This window comes from Ambystoma mexicanum, chromosome 5q, assembly GCF_040938575.1.
Source record: "Ambystoma mexicanum isolate Mex_15411 chromosome 5q, UKY_AmexF1_1, whole genome shotgun sequence".
NCBI lineage: Eukaryota > Metazoa > Chordata > Amphibia > Caudata > Ambystomatidae > Ambystoma > Ambystoma mexicanum.
In genome coordinates, this window is record NC_090933.1 from 85,460,548 (window position 1) to 85,479,108 (window position 18,561).

Below are 18,561 nucleotides of genomic sequence, written 5' to 3' on the forward strand. Positions count from 1 at the left end.
AATTCTGAAGTTCTGCACCAGACAGCCATTGGAGGCCACAGGGTGACTGATGTGGCAGCCCTTTCATCCTTAAATCCAAAACCTAAAGTCTGTCTGAAAGAGTTCATATGCTGCAATGTTATACACATTTTAATGTTGTGGTGAGTGTTGTGCAAAATGGAATGATCACTAAGCCCAGTGTGCACTGTGTACTTAGTGATGCCCTTCTTACATTCCCAAAATGCACTTTCAATTTTATGGAAAAAAGGCTTGAACCCTCACTGGTGCTGCTCGGTTCCTTCCCCTTACGGTAAATTCAAAAGAGTAGAACAGGTGTGTTAGACTGTCCATCTTGAAATGGTTATTGTAGCTTTTTATAATGTGCTTTGCTCAGTAACACAAGTATTATGTCCTTATTATGACTACAAAATATACTGAAAGTGATCATTAGAAATAGGTGTAATATTTTAAAAAGAGGCAGCTTAAAAAAGTAGTAGACCTCCCACCCCCTCCGTTTGAACTATTATTTCGCTATGGTCACAAGGTGTCAGCAACTGCTGGGGTTTCAAAGGCAAACGCCTACCTAACTACCAGACTATACCCAACCTACAAAGGGAGCGAGAGAATGTAAAAGAGTGTGCAAGTGGGCGAGGAAGAGTGAGGGAGAGAGCTAGATCAGCATATGATAACCTAGCTCACATATAATGTATAATTTGTAGAACCCACACAAAAAGTAAAATGCTCATCAAGAAGAGAGGTGAACTGCTCTCTGCTTCACGAGAGGAAGACTTGAACCATGTGCTCCATTGACTAGCAGGCAACACACAAGATGGTTTAAAAGTTACTTTTACTTACTGATGTTTGCACCATCATGGCACGCTGGTCTCTCATCTGTCGCACAATATCCAGTGGATAAACAGGCTGGCTGCTTTCAATTAAACACATGGCTGTTTCCATGGTAACCAGTACACCTGTGCGGCCAATTCCAGCACTGTAAAATGGTGGTGATAACAAATGTTATTACACTAGCAGACTAGGGATTGATGACACACCTATAAATAAACTTGATAGCAGCAGGAAATACGCTACAATCTAATCTATATGAAAAGTAAAACATGATCTGCAAGAGTGTGTCAACATGAACTCATGAAAAAAGCGGACCTATTGCAATTTTCTTTTTGACCACATTAACAGACAAATTAAACATTAAAACATGTTTTTCCTTCAAGGACCACACAACTGCAGAGCCCAAACACCAATATGTAAGCCCGTAAAAAAGTAAAAGCCCACAAGTGCCTTCATGATGTAAAATAAGCTCCACTGTAACAGCAACTAAATGTGTCCCGTCACATCCAGCAACACAATGTCATGAAGTAATATGGGTCTGATGAGGTTTCTGGCAAAACATGTTGCACAGGATAACACGTCGGGCACTGACTTATGCAGGGGTGGCATAAAGTATGAACACACACACAATGGGGTGGCACCTGGAGTGGTCAATCATATTCCAGCGGTAGAACGCACCACCCCAGGTCTCTCCCTTGACACGTGTATGGATGAATCTATCAGCAAACTCCACCAATGTGAAACGCTATGAGAGATTAAAAATTATGCACAAAACAATGACGTTGATGGAATTGGAAAGGGTGAGTTGTCCATCTAAGACATTCAGTTAGAATCTTGTGACAGAAGATGCATGCCAGATCAAATTAATCACCATTTGTGGAAAATGACCATGAAAAGCAGATGTTTAAATGCTGGATTTACCAATTTGTGTGTGGAATAGAGCAGCAAAATACTACATGGAATGACCTGGGTTCAATGTCCAAGGTAGTGCTTTCATCAACATGGTGGCAAGCATCAATCCGTGTTCCTCTCAGGAACAATATATTATTCGTCATTAGTAATGTTTCTGATAGATTAGTTATACATCCCACAGATTCTTTATCTAAGAAATAAACTCCAGTTCAAGTTTAGGTTTCGACATTGTTCCGTACACCATTGGGTGCACGGCAAATCTGTGTCAGCCTACGTGACATAACTATGTGTATATTGAACTGGTTGCACCGCCATGGCTGGTGAATCATCTGACTAGAGACATTGCAAATAAATAATGACTACTGGTTTTATTTTGGTTGCGCAAAAGACATTTACTTTGACTGAGGCCCAGGGGATGGGATTAGGGTCACACAATCATCTGTATCTCACCCAGATTCTTCCTAGAATTGTGTTCCTCAGACCTTTTCTCTTTCCCTTAGATTAAGCCACCTTCCTGGATTCTTGTGCCACTTGTTAGCCTTAGGTTTTCACAAAGGAGACCAGCAATTGGCCAGCAAACATGTTTGAGACTATGGATCGGGACTCATTGCTCCACTCCATTACAATCTCTGGCCAGAGCCCCATGTTTTTCATCCCAATAGGGCTTGCAAAATCTACTCGCCCACTCGCATAGTAAAGGGGGTTTTGCATGGTACTCAACCTTGCGGGGGCATACTGGGGGTATTTGAAACTTTTGTTTGACATTTACTACAAACTGTTTGCAGTTAATCGCAAATAAGTTTGACTGTGCATGGCTGTCTCATGGTGGCATCACTGCGCCAACTATGAAATGAGCTTATGGTGACGTGCACCATTTTACAGAAAGCTCTTATAAAACTGTTACCCATCACAATGGGTCGAGTGCATTTCTCGAGTCGAGTAGTTAAACTATGTAACTCGACCTGCCAGCCTATTGGGATTTTTATGGATTTGCAACGCCTGCTCCAAGAAAGAAACACCCTGCATTGACAATCGGCAGTTAAACAAGATCACCCTAACAGACCTGCTACCCTTGATACGTGACACATTGGAAACGCTTAATGTTTTAGTTATTTTCTCTAAACTGAGCCTTTGAAGACCCTGACATCTTCTGCTCATAAAGAGTGAGGATAAGTGGGAAACTGCTTTTAAGACCTTCTTGGGGCATTTTGAATATTGTTTCACGCCTTTTGCTTCAGCAATGCCGGCTCTAGTTTCCAGCGATTCATGTATTCATTATTCGCAGACTTATTGGGGCACACCATCTAGTGTACTTGAATGACATCCCGGTCTTCGGCCATTCCTTTGAGATACGTAGCTAAGTATGGTGTATGCGATAAGCAGGCAAAGAGTACTAATGGAACCTAAGCAAAGACCTCGGATGTGTAGACTGTAGAACATTTTTTAGTTTCACAAACATACATAGTCAGTTACTACCAACTTCACCTAACTACTGATAACGACACCCAGTTTATCCGGGATATTATGGAGGAAAACTCCTCTCATGGCCTAAAGAGGGCCTTTACTACAGCTCACATTTTACAACACCCAGAGAACACCAAACCATTCTTTGTTGAAACAGATGCCTCCAATCTTGCAGTTAACTGCCATTTTTTTGCAAAGCAATAAGATGTTGCTGAATATCCCGTTACATATTACTTGTGAAAATGTACACCATGTGAACATGAAATGTGATTAAGGAAAATAGGTCTAAGAGGAATAGAGACATCATTTACAAGTAGACCACATCCAATGGCAATGTGTAAGATCATCATAATTATCAGTATTTAGTGATCATTATTTTAACCGCCAAGCCAATCAGGCCTTCTTCTTTGCCCAGATTGACTGGTATGTTCATGCACAGGGCTTAGCTTAACGTACAGGCTGATGTTTTGCCACATTCAATGGAGGCGTGGGTGAAATAGGACAGGTTAGCCACTCAGCTCATGCCTCCTAAATATCTTCTTTCCGCACAACCTTCCTTGTAACATATCAAGGAAGGGATGTTACATAACAAACACTTCCTGAGGTTAGCAAGTAAAAACAATGTTGAACATGACATGAGGGAATGTTATTTCAAAAGGGCAAGGTATATGTACTGTGAAGAATCAGCTTTGATTTTCCCAAAATCCCTTGTCGAGGACTCCTCTCATGCGACAAGGGCCTGGCAGACACCTGCTGATCCAGTCCCTAGGGTTGGTGCTGTGTGGGGCGGATCAAATGGGGGGAGAATCGAGAATAAAGACCCCAACATCCCTAAAATATTCAGGAATCATAAGACAAAAACTTAAAAGAACCCTATGTTTTTCAATTGGAACTCCAAGTGCTAGAAATCCCTGAATACTGAGACGAGGAAGAGCAATGAGGAGTTGTTCTGGAGCAAGGTCAGGCAATTGATTCTTATGACCGACACCTGAAGGGAGCTGAGGGCTTTAAAAGGCCCTTTCAGATACAGGCAAATAGATGCAGATGTAGGCAGAGTAGAAATTGCAACAGAGACCAGCAGGGAATCCTGTGTGCGAGGAGGCAGCTGTGGTGGATCCTGCAGTAGAGCCAGGACACTGGCACCCCAGGAAGCTGTGGAGCCAAGGGCCAGGCGGGCCACATGAAGACCACAGGTGGGGAAGCCTCATTTTTTGGAGGACCTGCAGCCGGAGCTGCAAACACAGAAGAAAGGTGAACGACAGTGTCTGCAGAGCGAGAGCAGAGCTGCTGGCAAGATCCGAGAAGAAAGTGAAGTGCGAGCGGGACTCGCGTGTGAAAGCAAACGTGTCGGCGAGCCGAAATCGAAACAGCCACCCGGAGATGCCAGGGACCGGCGAGTGTAATGGGAAGAGCACTCGCACCGCTCCTGGGGCTGTGTGAGAAAGCCACTTTAGATGAAGAATGAATGGGAAAGCCTACGCCTGTTGAAATTACCCAAAGCAACTGGTTGTGAGGGAAATACAAGGGCAAAATAATATGCAAGTGGCAGAGTGAAAAGTCATAACAATTGACTACCGAACTAAAGGAGGGCTTTTGGCAAACATGCGCCTTGATGACAAGTATGTGTGAAATTTTAATATAGCATATTGAAAGCAAAACATACGTCGTATGAAGCATAAAAGAAAGCAAGTCTGGAAAATTGTGACAGAGCCTGAAAGTAAGGTGGTGAAAGTACAAACCACCACAAACCGTACTATATCTGAAAATACACTGTGACAAGGCCAAAAGACTGGCAAATGAGAGAACACATTGTGGCAAAGCCAAGAGGCTGACAAAGAGAAGATGTGTGTGAACCATCACACAGGTACAAATACAGAAGAACTTGTGTGGGCTAGAGAGGCTAGGGTTCCTGGTTGTGCGGCCTGTAATGGGTGGACCATGTGATCTGACAACAAGTGGCTTCTACCACATTGGTGCTGCGGTGTACTCCTTTTGTGGCGCCCCACCAGCAAAGGCATGAGCTCAATGCGGGTCACATGTGCTCTCGGATAGGTGCCAGAACTGTTCCCGTGAGGCCAGAACAAAAGAGAGGAAAACGTCACCTTAATCTCTGGAAGGTGCCATTTTGAACTTATTGGGTATTCAAGGGGAATTCCAAGCTGGCTTGCATTAGCGCAGTTCTACACTTTTCCTGCATTGCCACATCACTCTCAGCAGTGAGGGATGGTCCCAATCATGCTCTGTAGAGCACATATGAAATGCACAACCTGGTAGCAATAAGAACGCCTTAGCAGGCTCTGTACTCTTGTCTGGTCTTCTTGCCAGTGCTTCTGGTACTCTGTTCTGCCCCCACCCCGACAACTCCTAATGAATCCTGTTGCCCGTTTTCCTTCTACCCTGTTCTTCATTTCACTTTGATCCCTCTTTTGCTCAGCCTAGTATTGGGCTAATTCTCTTATCTGCCATTAGTCCCTGCGTTCTCGCTTCTGCCTTATGTTTTAGGGACCATCCTGCCCAATCAGTTGCCCTCTTCTGGACTCATCAGTTTGTTCTCTTGGCATTTTGTCCATGTGTGACAAACCTCTGCATGCAGTGTTGTACACTGTTCCTGCATGCCAGAAATTGTTGGTGGCTGGAGATTGTAGAGTGGGAGCGGGGCTGCAAGCAGTCCTGTGACCGTGTTGAATGAAAGGGGGCATGGGACCCACTTTGCAAATCACCTTTCCATCCACACCCTCAAACTGGATGAAACCATCCCAGTCAGCAGCCTCTGCAACTGTACCAGAGATAATCCAGGTACACAGCTAAATGATATGCAGTACTCGATACTTGGTCAGTTTACGTCTCTCCCCATTACCACTCATTCCTTCCCCTTGTCCTTTCTCTATTTTCTATAAGACTGTATTCTTCTACAATTTCTCTTTTCTCTGATGGTCCAGCCCACTTTTTTGCTTTGGATGTGAATGCATCACCTCATCATATTATTCCTCTGATGTTATTCCTCTAACTGCATGGCATTCTCTCTTTCCACGCATCTAATTTCTTCCTCCTCCTCTCCACTATCGCTCATCATCACTCCTCTGCATTCCACACCTTCTCACTCCATCGGTTTCCCCTACCAATCTTTATGCTGCTTTACCAAGCTCAAATATGCAAGTTACACTCGAACTCTTGACTTCCACACTTTCCTGGGGCTTCTCTCACTTATACACTCTAGCAGGCTAGGGAATAGCCATTTATAGGTGAAATCAGTGTCAACTGTATGTGCATAGCAAACTGATTTGGTGATGGGGGAAGACTGGTATAGTTTCCCCAGGTGCTTAGAGTTGTGCGGTGGACCAACAAGCCACACGGCAAACAGAGGTTGGATAGCAGCCATCTGGCATCTTGAGTCAGTCTGCTGGTGTCTACTAGTCCCTGCTGGTAAAGATGGGCTTCTGTGGTGGCATGCTATTGTCCGTCTGAAGCAAAGCATTGGAAGGTGAGTAGGCCTGCAGCTGTGCTAAAAGCGAGGCTCGAGAACTTGTGTTGCTCTATAGTATTTGATTTATTATCACTGACGCAAGATTCATAGTATCCCACGGTCACAGGCTGACGAATGGCTCCATCCCTCAATTCTCCAGCTTCTCTTTTCAGATGCCGTAGCTCTTTGGACCATGAAAACATTCTCGGATGATGGGGGTTCCTCCATGTGAAGGGAGGTGCAACATGGGAATCTCCAATATACATCCTTTGTGGTCAGCATTACAGAGTGGGTGGCGGTCCTCACTACCATTCGTAAGCCTCCACCATGTGGCTTCATCACATACCCCATGACCTCAGTTCTGCCTAGCATTCCCTGCATTCAGAGGCTGAGCTGCCGTAAAACTGCAAGAGATTTGAGTTAAGTCATCAATCATTTTGAGGTTCAGAATAAACACTTATTTGACCATACTGGTGGACCTGTACTCCAAGTGACTGAACGCTTGTGTGCTATACACAACAGGAGCCTCCCAATATTTTCTCTGCATTGCAGAGAGTATTTCACCAAGATAACGGTCACTTATATAATGGTATCCAGGTGGTTTCCAGGGAGATAGAAGGGTTTCTGGAGAGAACGGGTTTGCTCACTCTAGGATCAATCATTAACAACCACAAAGCTATGGATGTGTTGAAAGGTTCAACGGCATCAGCATGGAGGCTAACTGCATTGTAGTATGCAGTGGGAACAACTGGAAGGAAGTCCTTAACAAGAGAAATGTTCAGTACCTGTTTGGGCACACGTGGCATCTGCGTATCACTTTACAAAGCATTGTTCAGGAGAAAGGAAAATACCAAGTTGTGTCTCAAATGGTTAGCAAGGGCTGGATTAAAGGTGGGCGGAGGGTGGGGTCGATGATGAATAATTCAAGCGTCGGATGATAAACCAAGGTATGAGGTCTAAAGTAAGGTTAGATGAAGTATACCTTGTCAACGCTTTCGGGGTAATGCCTGGAAGCATGGCGAGGATCAGGAAAACTAGGGTTTGGTATAAGGTTAACATCAAAATCTCTAGCAACGCTATTATGGAAAGAGATCTGGGAAGTTGTCCAACAGAAGTATTTGTAATAAAGAAAGGGTGGGAATGTTCATCAAGTACTGAAGTGAGACAGGCTCCTGTTCCAATGGCGCAATCCTGGAACAAAGGGAAGGTGGTGTTCAGATGATTGTTGATGTCCCATTTCCCCAGGTATAACTTATCCATGCCCCTCTTTCCCCACATATTTTTACTTAACCATTCTCTTCCCCATTCTCCTCTCACTCCTCAAGCTATGAATCAGTAGCACCAGTGAAATGTTATCTATAGAATGTCATCCAAAATTGTTCTGTGGGATGAGATCACAGGTTGTCAATTTGAGCGGTGTCTATGGGCAAGCTGTAAGCCATGTATTCCAGGGCCTTTTTATGCTTGTATGACTTAAAGTTCTGCTCCCATTTCGTTGCAGTTTTATTGCTCTTTTTGATAGCCCACTACATGCGGTTTATGAGCAATCCGTAATGAATGGCAAGTGGGAGGGTGTTGATTAATTGAAGAGGCAGCTCTAATCCATAAAAAAGAGCATTACCAAAAGTAATCCATTTGTTCTCTTAATGCACTCTGCACTTTCAGATGCCTCACCTTAAGAAGACTACCAAAGCAGTACAGAACTTTGATGCGGGAGGCGTGAGGAACAATTAGTCACTTATTTGAAACTGTAGTTCTGCAGCAGATTAACATGCTTAAATAATTCCCCATTATAAGGGGGGGGAATCTTCACTATGTGTAATTCCATAGCAGTACATTGCATAATCTTAAACCCATGCATAAGGCATTTCTATTAAAGCTTAGCCTCATTCTGGACTTTTCCCCCATTAACAAAAGATGATTAGGTTTAGGGCTTCACCCAGTGCAGCAATCTGCAGATTCAAACCCATGTGTGAATCCAGAGCTATGATTTGAAAATTCATCCTTGTAGGAGAGATAGGTGGGTCACATGTGAAACTAAGAAAGATACCCTCTCCCTCTCCTGTGCTAATGTCCCCCCCTGCCACTGCGACTGGTGCCTGGTCCCATATGAGTCTTACTGGGGCCTGGCCTTCCTCCACTAGTCTACCCCAGCACAACAATTCAGCACCCGTCCCAGACCAGCCCGGTTCCTGGTCTACCCCGCCCAGCTCTAGCTGTCCTCTACCCCTGGTTTCCCCTTGCACTTGCCTTCCGTGGGCTCCCCTCAGCACTTGCCCAGCCCCTGCACTCTCCTTCCTGCACTCCCCATCCCCTCTGTTTTATCCCAGCCCTTCCGCCCTGTCACCCGGCCCCATGCAATTATTGTTGCTGCACTTGAATCTCACAAGGCCTATTAGGGCCGTTTAATGTTGTTTCCCTCCTCCCTCCTTTTTGTCTTGTGGTGCCTGGAAACACTTGTGTAGAGGCGCCATACAAATGCCCAATAAACAAATAAAAACGCTAGAGAACTACATATAATTAACTAATTTTCCTCATTGTGTGTTTCATAGATCCACATGCTTGAATAATCACCAAGTAGTTACAACATGGAACGTGAATAATATTACCCTTTTTTAATATTGGGGCACAAACACTCGCAGGTGCCATGAATGAACATAGTAATACACAAAAGAATCACAGACTATCTCCTTCTCCTGTATTTCACCAATTCTTAGGCCCAAAACAGTGACAAAACCCTTCTGAATCTTGTACAAGGAACTCCGTATTTACTTATTTCACCAGACAGTTTCCTTATTATAAGATATAATGTTAAAAAACTTGAATTACAACATCATTTTCACACATACAAAAAACAGTCATACATCATTTTTCATGGGTTAGTATACAAAAGAGAAACTAGCATCTCTATTATGCCATCTAATCATAAATTCTAAACAACATTCTTTAAGCAGTTTGCGTTAGTTGTTGAACTCCTTGTAACAGAGCGATTTGAAAAACTTAGAGACAGTAAGGCACTTTCACATCTCTTATTCAACAGGACTTTTTTGTATCAATAGTCTCTTCCTATTTTTCACATGTTTTTGATGCTCCTATATTATTGATATTTCTATTGATATTTTATTTCTATCACGCTCGTACACAAGTGTTAGGCACCTTTGACATTGTTCTATCTTGTACCTCACTCTCTTCACTGTTTTTCCTCGTCTCTGTAAAGTACTGAATGTCTGTTACTTCCACAAGATTTTGATTTTGGCTGGATGTTTGTCAAGGTTATATGTCGACGCACTGCGTTTTGGCCTATAGAAACGGGATAAACCCCCATCCTTGATTGGTTTTCCTGACAGTTTGAGAGGCCTTCGTCAGGACAGATGATGGTTTCTTTAGTGGAGTTTTAATCTTCTAACACTTCATTTGAAACACTCTTGTTTAGTAGACCGATAATTTCTTATCTCAGAGCCGCTTTTTCAGGACAATGTTTTCAACTCTTGATCATTGTAGAGATCCAAAATGTGGATGGGCACATCAGATGGACAGAGCTTCTTCTGGTCAGTCATTGTCCGTCTTAGGTTGAAGACTGATCACGGCTCTGGGAGACTATGGGTGGGTACCATTCGTCACAGAATCAAGACGCTAAACGCAGAGCGTAAATCCAAATGCAGTCTCTGCTCACGTCTGTTTATCCAGAAAGTAGTGCTTTACAAAAGTGTGAAGCGACTGCTATCTCACATACAGACAATCCTGCTGTAGTCACGACTCTCAGTTCATGATAATTTTGCAGAGTTGTTTGTGAACCCGTCTCAAGACTTGCATATTCAAGGGGATCTAAGGAAATCTGTAGAGGAGTTTTCTTGTCCATGGGATAGAAAATGAGTTCCCCAAGGAATCTGGCTGCCAGACCATGTTTGTAAACTTGCAGCATTCGCTGCTGGCCTTCATTTCGAAGAGCGTGGGCACCCACCACAGCCTATGTGCTGAATGTGTCCATTATCCAGTTCCCACTCATGCAAAACACACTCATCTCTGTTGAGACCGTCTGCAAGAACAATGGACTTCTCCGTGAAGTGTTAACTTAAGTGTCCAATTCTGCAGAAGTGGAGCTTCTTGGGATAGAGGTGCTGACCTGGTACCACCCTGCTTGTTGCTGTAGTGCATCAACGTAGTAGGTCACTGAGGTATCCTTGTGGGTTGGCTGAAAAGCTTTCAGGGCCAACTTGATTTCAGCGCTCCTTGATACAGATGCATAGCTGTGATTCTTCCAGTGCCCCTGTTCCTTGCACCATAAGATGGGTCAAGTGGGCTCCCCCAACTGGGCAGGGAGGAATTTGTCCCCATGGTGAAGGTGAACATTATCATTTGGATGGGTGTCGCTTGAGCAAGTTCTGCTTCCTCTTCCACAACAAGAGACTGATGGGAACTCTGGTTCACCTTGAAGCAGTAGTTGCATGAACCGAACACTGGGTTAATTGCCTGTCTATATCTTCCTGCACTAGTCGCATTCTGAGTCTGCAGTTGAGTAATAGCAGCATACAAAAGGAAATATTGCCCAACAGAATCATGAACAACCATACGGGGACAAGGCACTTCGTAAATACCCTTGGTGCAGTCCTGAGGCAAAAAGGCATAACTCTGAACTGGTAGTTAATTCTATTGGCAATGAATCTGAGGGACTGGACTGTCTGTCGTTTCAATTTAGTGGCAAATGGAAGCATGTGTCCAATTCAATGTTGATCAGGAATTCCCTTGCTTTGGCCCAAAGAATGACGATGTAATGTGGTAATTCAGAAGGTCCGTTTTCTGGTGATTTTATACAGTCTAGAATGTGGCACCACTCCCCATTTGTCTTGCGCAACACAAAGTAACAAGAGCAGTGCCCCACTGTTACCTTTCTTTGGCTACATTTCTGATGAGTGCCAGGGCCTCCTGCTGTAACTGGCTAACAATGTTTGACAATGTGAACTCTTGCTCATTTATTACTTGATCTGTACCCGAGTATATGATACTTTTCACTCCTAGTTAGCACAGGATAACATTGTGAGCCATTCATGTGAACTACACTGCTAGATTGCTGTATTTAAATTACGATTCTGCAATGCTGAAAAGTATTTTTTTATTCCATCTAGATTTTAATTAGGCTCTTCTACTAAAAACTGTCTTGCTTTATTGAGATTTCTGTGTGCATTGAGTGCTCTCACGTTGTGTTGTGCACCATGCCATTGACATCCCATTGTCTCAAAGCGGCTTCAGCTGTCTCAATAGTACTCTCGAACTACATTACCCAGAGCAAACCAGGCCTTATAACTACGTGGTAGTGCGTTAGCGCCAGTGCGTTTGTCAGGCCAGTTATCGCTGATTCCCGACAGAGCACAGCGTTTAGGCATCCTGCTCTTTCTTACCTGCTTAATGGCCCAGCCACTATCTGCACCCCAGTCCCAGAATAGCAGAGCAGCAGATATTCTCCTGAAATATCAAGCAATGGCTCTCTTTCGAACTTGCCATATACCTCAGTAAATAAATCAGCTGCCAGTGCTACCTTCTACAGGTGAATAGGTGGGTAAACTTGGCGGAAAACCCAGTCCTGTGTAATTAATTCTCTATACCCTCGTTGTCGGTCGATGTACGACCTGACCACCTTGGAACTCTGCTTTCTCCAAATCATGACAAAATGCACGAAAAGTTTGATGAGTTGTATGTGCACACTAATGTTGATCCGTGCATGTCCAGATATGAGGCATCCCCCCTTACAGACATCGTCAGACTGTTGTAGTAGCGCAGATGTGCTCATAGTAACAGGCAGCATGGCAATTATTCAAGAGGAGGTTCCTAGCCGGCAAACCTTTTTGGTTTCGTATTACATCACAACTCCGCTCTTATTTGCATCCAGCACTACTATACATTGTGATGATGTGGCTAGCCCATCACCCTGGAATAACTTCAAACCTACTACAGTAGGATATAACAAAAAGCTTAAATGCATGTTACTAAACACAGGGTCGCATATCAGACATTCTATAGAGGTAGCTGACCATATTAATACTCATAAAATTGAAATATGCACCATTACTGAATCATGGCTGCATGATGCCGCAGGGCCAGCACTCTCACTTGGAGTTCACACAATATACTGAGGGAGAACCGCATGAACGCCAAAGGCCGTGAAATGGTGCTGATTTCACATTTCCTTACAAATTTGTAAGGTGGTAAATATTATTGAATCAGAATGTGAAGTAATATGGGCAAAGCTGCAGATTGACCCAAATTCAACATCTTTATTATCTATAGTGCTGCACATAGCATGCCAGACTTTGTTACATTATAGCGACTTGATTTCACCCAGTCTTAAACCCAGAGCAGTTCATTGTTGGAGACTTTAATTTTGGCCTTGCTGATGATTCTGATGCCCAGTCTATGATGGTCGAAACCACTTTGCTTGACATGGGTTTCAACCAGCATATCAACTCGCCTACCCATAACAAAGGCAGGATATTAGACTGGGTACTTACAGAGAATATCACTATTGGGGACATAGAAAGTAACCCATGCCTGACCACCATCTTCTGGAATGGAGCATGTCTATACCAACCCCTATAAAAAAACATACCGGAGAAGTGATGGGTCTCATACAGGCACCTTCACAAGCTAACACCCTCAGCCATGGCCCCGTTTATTTCACCTACTATCTGGAATCTCCCCAATCTGAACTCGGCAGATGTGTTGGCATTTCGCCAAGCAGTGTTTACTGCACCTATTCTCTTGAAGTATGTGTAGCCTCTGTTGGCAGTTGCATACCTAAATACACTTGAAAAGTAAGTTTGGAATATGGTGGATCGCGCACAGACTTCCTTAATTGTACAACAGTTGTGGAATGTAAAGACTTGTAGTTGAGTCATTCATAAGTGATTTATTCATGTGAAACTCAGCTGACAAGTCATATAATTCCTGGACAGAATAAGAGGAGCATAAAGATATTAAACAATGTAGGCGACTTGCATGAGCCTTGCTGAACCCCACACGTTAACGTGAACTCTTGTGCCATGGCCTCCTGAAAGAAAACCTTGGCCTTACCGTCTGATAGAATGTATTTCAGCCACTATGTGCTACATAGTCTATCAACCAATTCGGAATGATCCCCTAAATCGAACGCTGCGGATAAATCCAGTAACACAAGCATTGCTGTGTTCTCTTTCTCAAAGACCTTGAATTTATTGGTTTTCAGGTCTAGTAGAGTCGAGTCTGTGCTATGAGCACATGGGAACCCAGATTGTTTCTGTCCAAGGATGTCATGAGCGTAAAGAAACTCCTCAATTTATAGATGGGAAACCTTGTCTAGTATTTTTAATAGATAGGGAACATTAGTACTAGCCCGGTAATAACTTGGCACCCTAGGATCCAGGGAAGGATTTTTAATCAAAGGAGAGCTACATTTCTGTATGATATCAATCGGTACACAATTTTCCCTGAATTAGGCGTTCACAAATTTTGAAATCGGAGGGACTAGCTGCGGGGCATATAACTTAACCGTAAGGACAGGACAGATGTCCCGTTTGCAGTTTGTGGGCTTAAGTTTCCTTAATACCTCTGCCAGGTCTTGTTCAGTTATTGGATGAAACTTAAATTTGGGACAGGCCGCATTGATGCTTGGGGACACTGTATTTTCTTTACCTCTGTCGCCTGCACCACATTTCTGAACACAAAAGGGGGGTCACCCCTACTCACAAAAGAAGTCTGGGATATATATCAAATTCAACAAAAAATGGTCCTTGTGAAAACATATATTTTGTTGTTGTCTTTCATTGTTAAGTGTCTGAGTAAATCGGTGCGACACTTGGAAGTGGGTTTACGAAGAAGAGTGGTTTATTTTACTGCTGACTAATTTACTTTGTACATTATTTTAAATTAGTTTGAAAAACAGACCTACATATCAATTTATTTACACCTGTTTCTTTAGTTTCAAGTTTTTTTTTAATCATGACAATAAGCTCTATTGACAACATCATGTGCACAGAGTAAGAAAGGGTGTCCCCATATTCCCAGTATTTGAAATCGGGAAGTGGGGTAGTTGTGCTTAGGCTGATATTACTTATTGGATCCGACTCAGTTTTCTGCACAACTACCCCTCTTTCCAATTTCAAATACTGGGAGTATGGGGACACCCTTTCTTCTTCTGTGCATATAATGTAGTCAAGAGAACTTGTTATGATTTTTTAAAAACTTGAAACTAAAGAAACAGATGTAAATAAATTGATATGTATGTCTGTTTTTCTAACTAATGTAAAATAGCGTGCAAAGTAAATTGGTCAGGAGTGATATAAACCACTCTTTTTTGTACACCCAATTTCGAGTATCGTTTCAATTTACTCATACACTTAACAATGAGAGACTATAACAAAATCTATGTTTCCACAAGGAACAGCTTTTGCTGTATTTGTCTGCACCACATTTGGCAGTAATATCTGTCTGAATATTTTTTTAGCTTATCTGTCAGGGTGTTTTGGACGGTCGTGCACCAATTGGAGTCTTTGATCACCTTTGAAGGAGGGGGACAGGGATCCCCTGGTTCTTTTCCAATTCTAAAATGCTCCTTCAAATTGGAGGCTGCTACTGCAATTCTATGATCGTAAAATAGTTTTTTGCCTCTGATACCGCAAGAGAATAGGTAGTGTTATCTTCAATGGATTTAGTTTTCTCCCACTGCTTCAAAGCTTTGATCACCTGGGCTATGCTGTTAACAGCCTTCTGAAGTCTTTTTAGCAGGGATAGGATGTAAGGGTGCAGAACTATTTAGGGTCTGCTATTGACCACTCTTATTTTGTATGTAGTTAGGCAGTGTTCACCCTTCCACAAAGCCCACCTTAAAAGGCTAAGAAAGTATGATCCTGGAAACTGGAACTATGTTTTTCTACATACCAGACCTGTCGCGTTGCTCAAACAACTTACTACAGAATGTATACCAGATTGTGGGAAGATAGCCTTGAGAATGACTATAGGAACTCTATGTACAGTCTGATGCAAACCTGGATGCAAGCTAATAGGCGTGTGCTCAATGACTCCAAAACAAAGTTTATGGTTATGGGCCCCACACCACAACTACGTAAACTGAGCCCAGAATATCAGCACTTTGACATTGAAGGTTGCACCATTAGTACCGAATCCAAGGTTTAGACCTTAGGAGTCACCTTTGATCAAGAGCTTACCATGAAAGCCCAAGTTAAAAGCCTTGTCTCCGGTACTTCGTACCATCTGAAACTGCTTGCCCGGCTCTGCCCCTTTTTGAATGCCACCAATTGTGCTACGATCGCACAGGCTATCATAGGGGCAAAACTGGATTATTATTCCAGTTTACTGCTAGGCGTTGCTAAGAGTGAACTCACCCGTCTGCAGGTTATCCAGAACAATGCTGCACGCATTGTGGAGGGACTGCGCAGATCAGACCATGTGCCTGCGGCCGGAAAAGCTCTACACTGGCTCCTTGTTAGTAGCAGGATTTCTTTTTCGAGTACATTGCATTACACGTAGCTGCTTATATGGGCAGGGGCCCAGGTATCTGTCAAACTGTATCTCGTGGCTACTAGCACGAAGAGCCTTAAGATCTAACAATGCCTGCCTCCTGGAAACACCAAGGGTCAGACTCTCCAACATAGCCTAAGGATCCTTTCCACATGCAGCTCCCAAAAACTGGAATGCACTGCCTCCTGATCTGAGAACATGCACTTCACTAGCTGTTTTCAAAATAGGGTTGAAAACTGCCCTGTTCTATTAAGTCCTTGCACCACCCGACCGATGCATACCTTTGATATCCCCGACTTGTTGTTGCTTGTTGTTGTCATGATGCCTACCTCCAAGGAGCCAGGCCCAGCCCAGCAACCCCAGAGGCAGACATCATTTTCCCCAAGGACGTCTCAGCAGGCCCAAGTTGGGGCCTTTTGGACGCAGTCCTGGCGCCTTTGGCGCCAGGCTCATTCTGGACCCCAGTCCTGGCGCCTTAGGCGCCAGGCTCATAAAGCAAGACATGTGTGTAAGTGTTTTAATGTGCACTTACCTGAAGCAGACCGTGCTGCTACATCCAGGCCCTCTTGAGGACTGAATGGGACTACTTTATCTTTTGGACTACTTTATCACTCGGGTGTGGTCTGAGGAAGAATACATATCTGAGTGGAAGGATACATACCTGGAACTACTTTACAGGCTATTTAAACCACACCCGAAGAGCAGCACATGCTTCGCGTTGTTCTGCATCTAGCAGCTGGACGCTCACCGTGTTTGCTCCTGCATTCAGACTTCTGCCACGCCTGCCAGCATCCTGATCACCTACAAAGGAAGAGAAAGAGAGAATAGGAGAAGGAAAAGACTTTACCTGCAAGATCCGCATTCCGGAGTCAGCTCGCTGACGATCCTGCAAAGGAAGACACTTAATTTAAAAGCACATCGCATCGACCGCCGCAGCGGCGCATTCCACTCACCTTCACAGGGCGCCTCCATGTTCAGCAGCGATCACCCGGCCCCTATGGGGAAAAAGACATTAGCGTCAATGAGCGAATGAAAAGACATTACCCAAAAACGCTCATCAAGACTTACCTGATTTCTACAGGGATTGCACCTCGCATCTCGGGTCGGTGCCTTTTCCCCGGCATTCCGTACCCCGGCCCCTATGGGGAAAAAGACATTGACATTAGCATATTGATGCAAGGACAAAAGGGGAACCTTTCAAGGAACTTACCTGGAAGCCAAGCAAGTTTGGTTCTCATAAAACCAAGAATCCAGTGAAGTAACTGGATACCAACGCGCCCCTGCATCAGAAGCAGGAAGGAGAGCTCGCCCTTCAAGACCCTAAGGTGAGACGCCACGGGAAGCACAGAAGGGTTTCGAGGAGGGTGAGAGGGGAAAGGGGGAGGCTGGTAGCATTCCCCGCAGACAGTTAATCCCTTATTCTCGCCTACAGAAGGATACTTTTGCAAGCCGGACAGCAGGAGTTGGGAGTCCGGTCCAGTCCATCTTCTGAGCCCCGCGCAACACCTTAGAAGAGGTCACAGCAGCACGATCCTGGCCAGCGCCTCCGTGGGAGTCAGGTGAGCGTAACAGTTGTGTCTCGTCCTGTCTAAGTGCCCCAATGCCTCAGGGCCCCTGTATCAAGCTATACAAATAAAATAAATACAAATAAAGACATTTTAAAAAACTGGCCTTAGTGTCTGTGGCAAATTAATGCATGTTCCGGCTAACTCCAGCATGTGTCCATTGCCACACTATCCAGAATCCACTGATCTGATGCAAGGGCATACCAAGCATCTGTATGCCCTTGAGTCAATCCTCCTGAGCCCTCGCCCTTACACCTACACTTGGAACAAAATAATTTTATTCTGAACTTCTGGTCGAACGTTTGTAGCCTTTATCCAGGCTTGATGTCCGAGAACTGCCCAGTTTGCCATCCACTTGAAATGGGAATCCGTAGGCCAACAGCAGAGTCTCATCGGGTAGCCCAAGCCTCCTACACCTTCTCTGTTTATTGCGCTCGCCGCCACCTGCATATTTGCCAGAAGATGCTCCACAAATGCATTAATTTTGCGCCATAGCTCCCTGTCATATCAGGCTGTTATCGTCATCCTAATAATCACTGACACTGATGTTGAGACTAAATGTTCAGGGACTAAAGGATCTGGGCCAGAGTGATCATCTTGCACTTGTCCCTGAGTCGGTACAAGTTCAGAAGCCACAGGTGGAGGATGGGTTGCAGGCCCCAGTCCTCCCTCAGCATCAAAAAAGTAAATGAAATATCATACCTTCCCATTATCCACAGACAGACACACATCATATTATGCCTGTGCTAGGGGCTGTGAAATTGCATCCAATAAGAGGGTCTCTAGGGGTAATGTAGTGTAAGAAGGGTGGTTTTCCAGGGGACG

At 44.1% G+C, this 18,561-nt stretch overlaps 1 protein-coding gene across 8 annotated transcripts in view; it reads right to left on the reverse strand.

Annotated features, from left to right (window-relative positions):
- The window catches only part of PTPN3 (protein tyrosine phosphatase non-receptor type 3), a 2,254,194-nt gene that overhangs the window by 75,620 nt on the left and 2,160,013 nt on the right, over window positions 1–18,561 (reverse strand). For all 8 annotated transcript variants that reach the window (XM_069620560.1, XM_069620561.1, XM_069620557.1 and 5 more), the window contains one exon: window positions 835–970. In XM_069620560.1, the coding sequence (XP_069476661.1) occupies window positions 835–970 (136 nt within the window). The remainder of the gene's footprint in view (window positions 1–834; window positions 971–18,561) is intronic.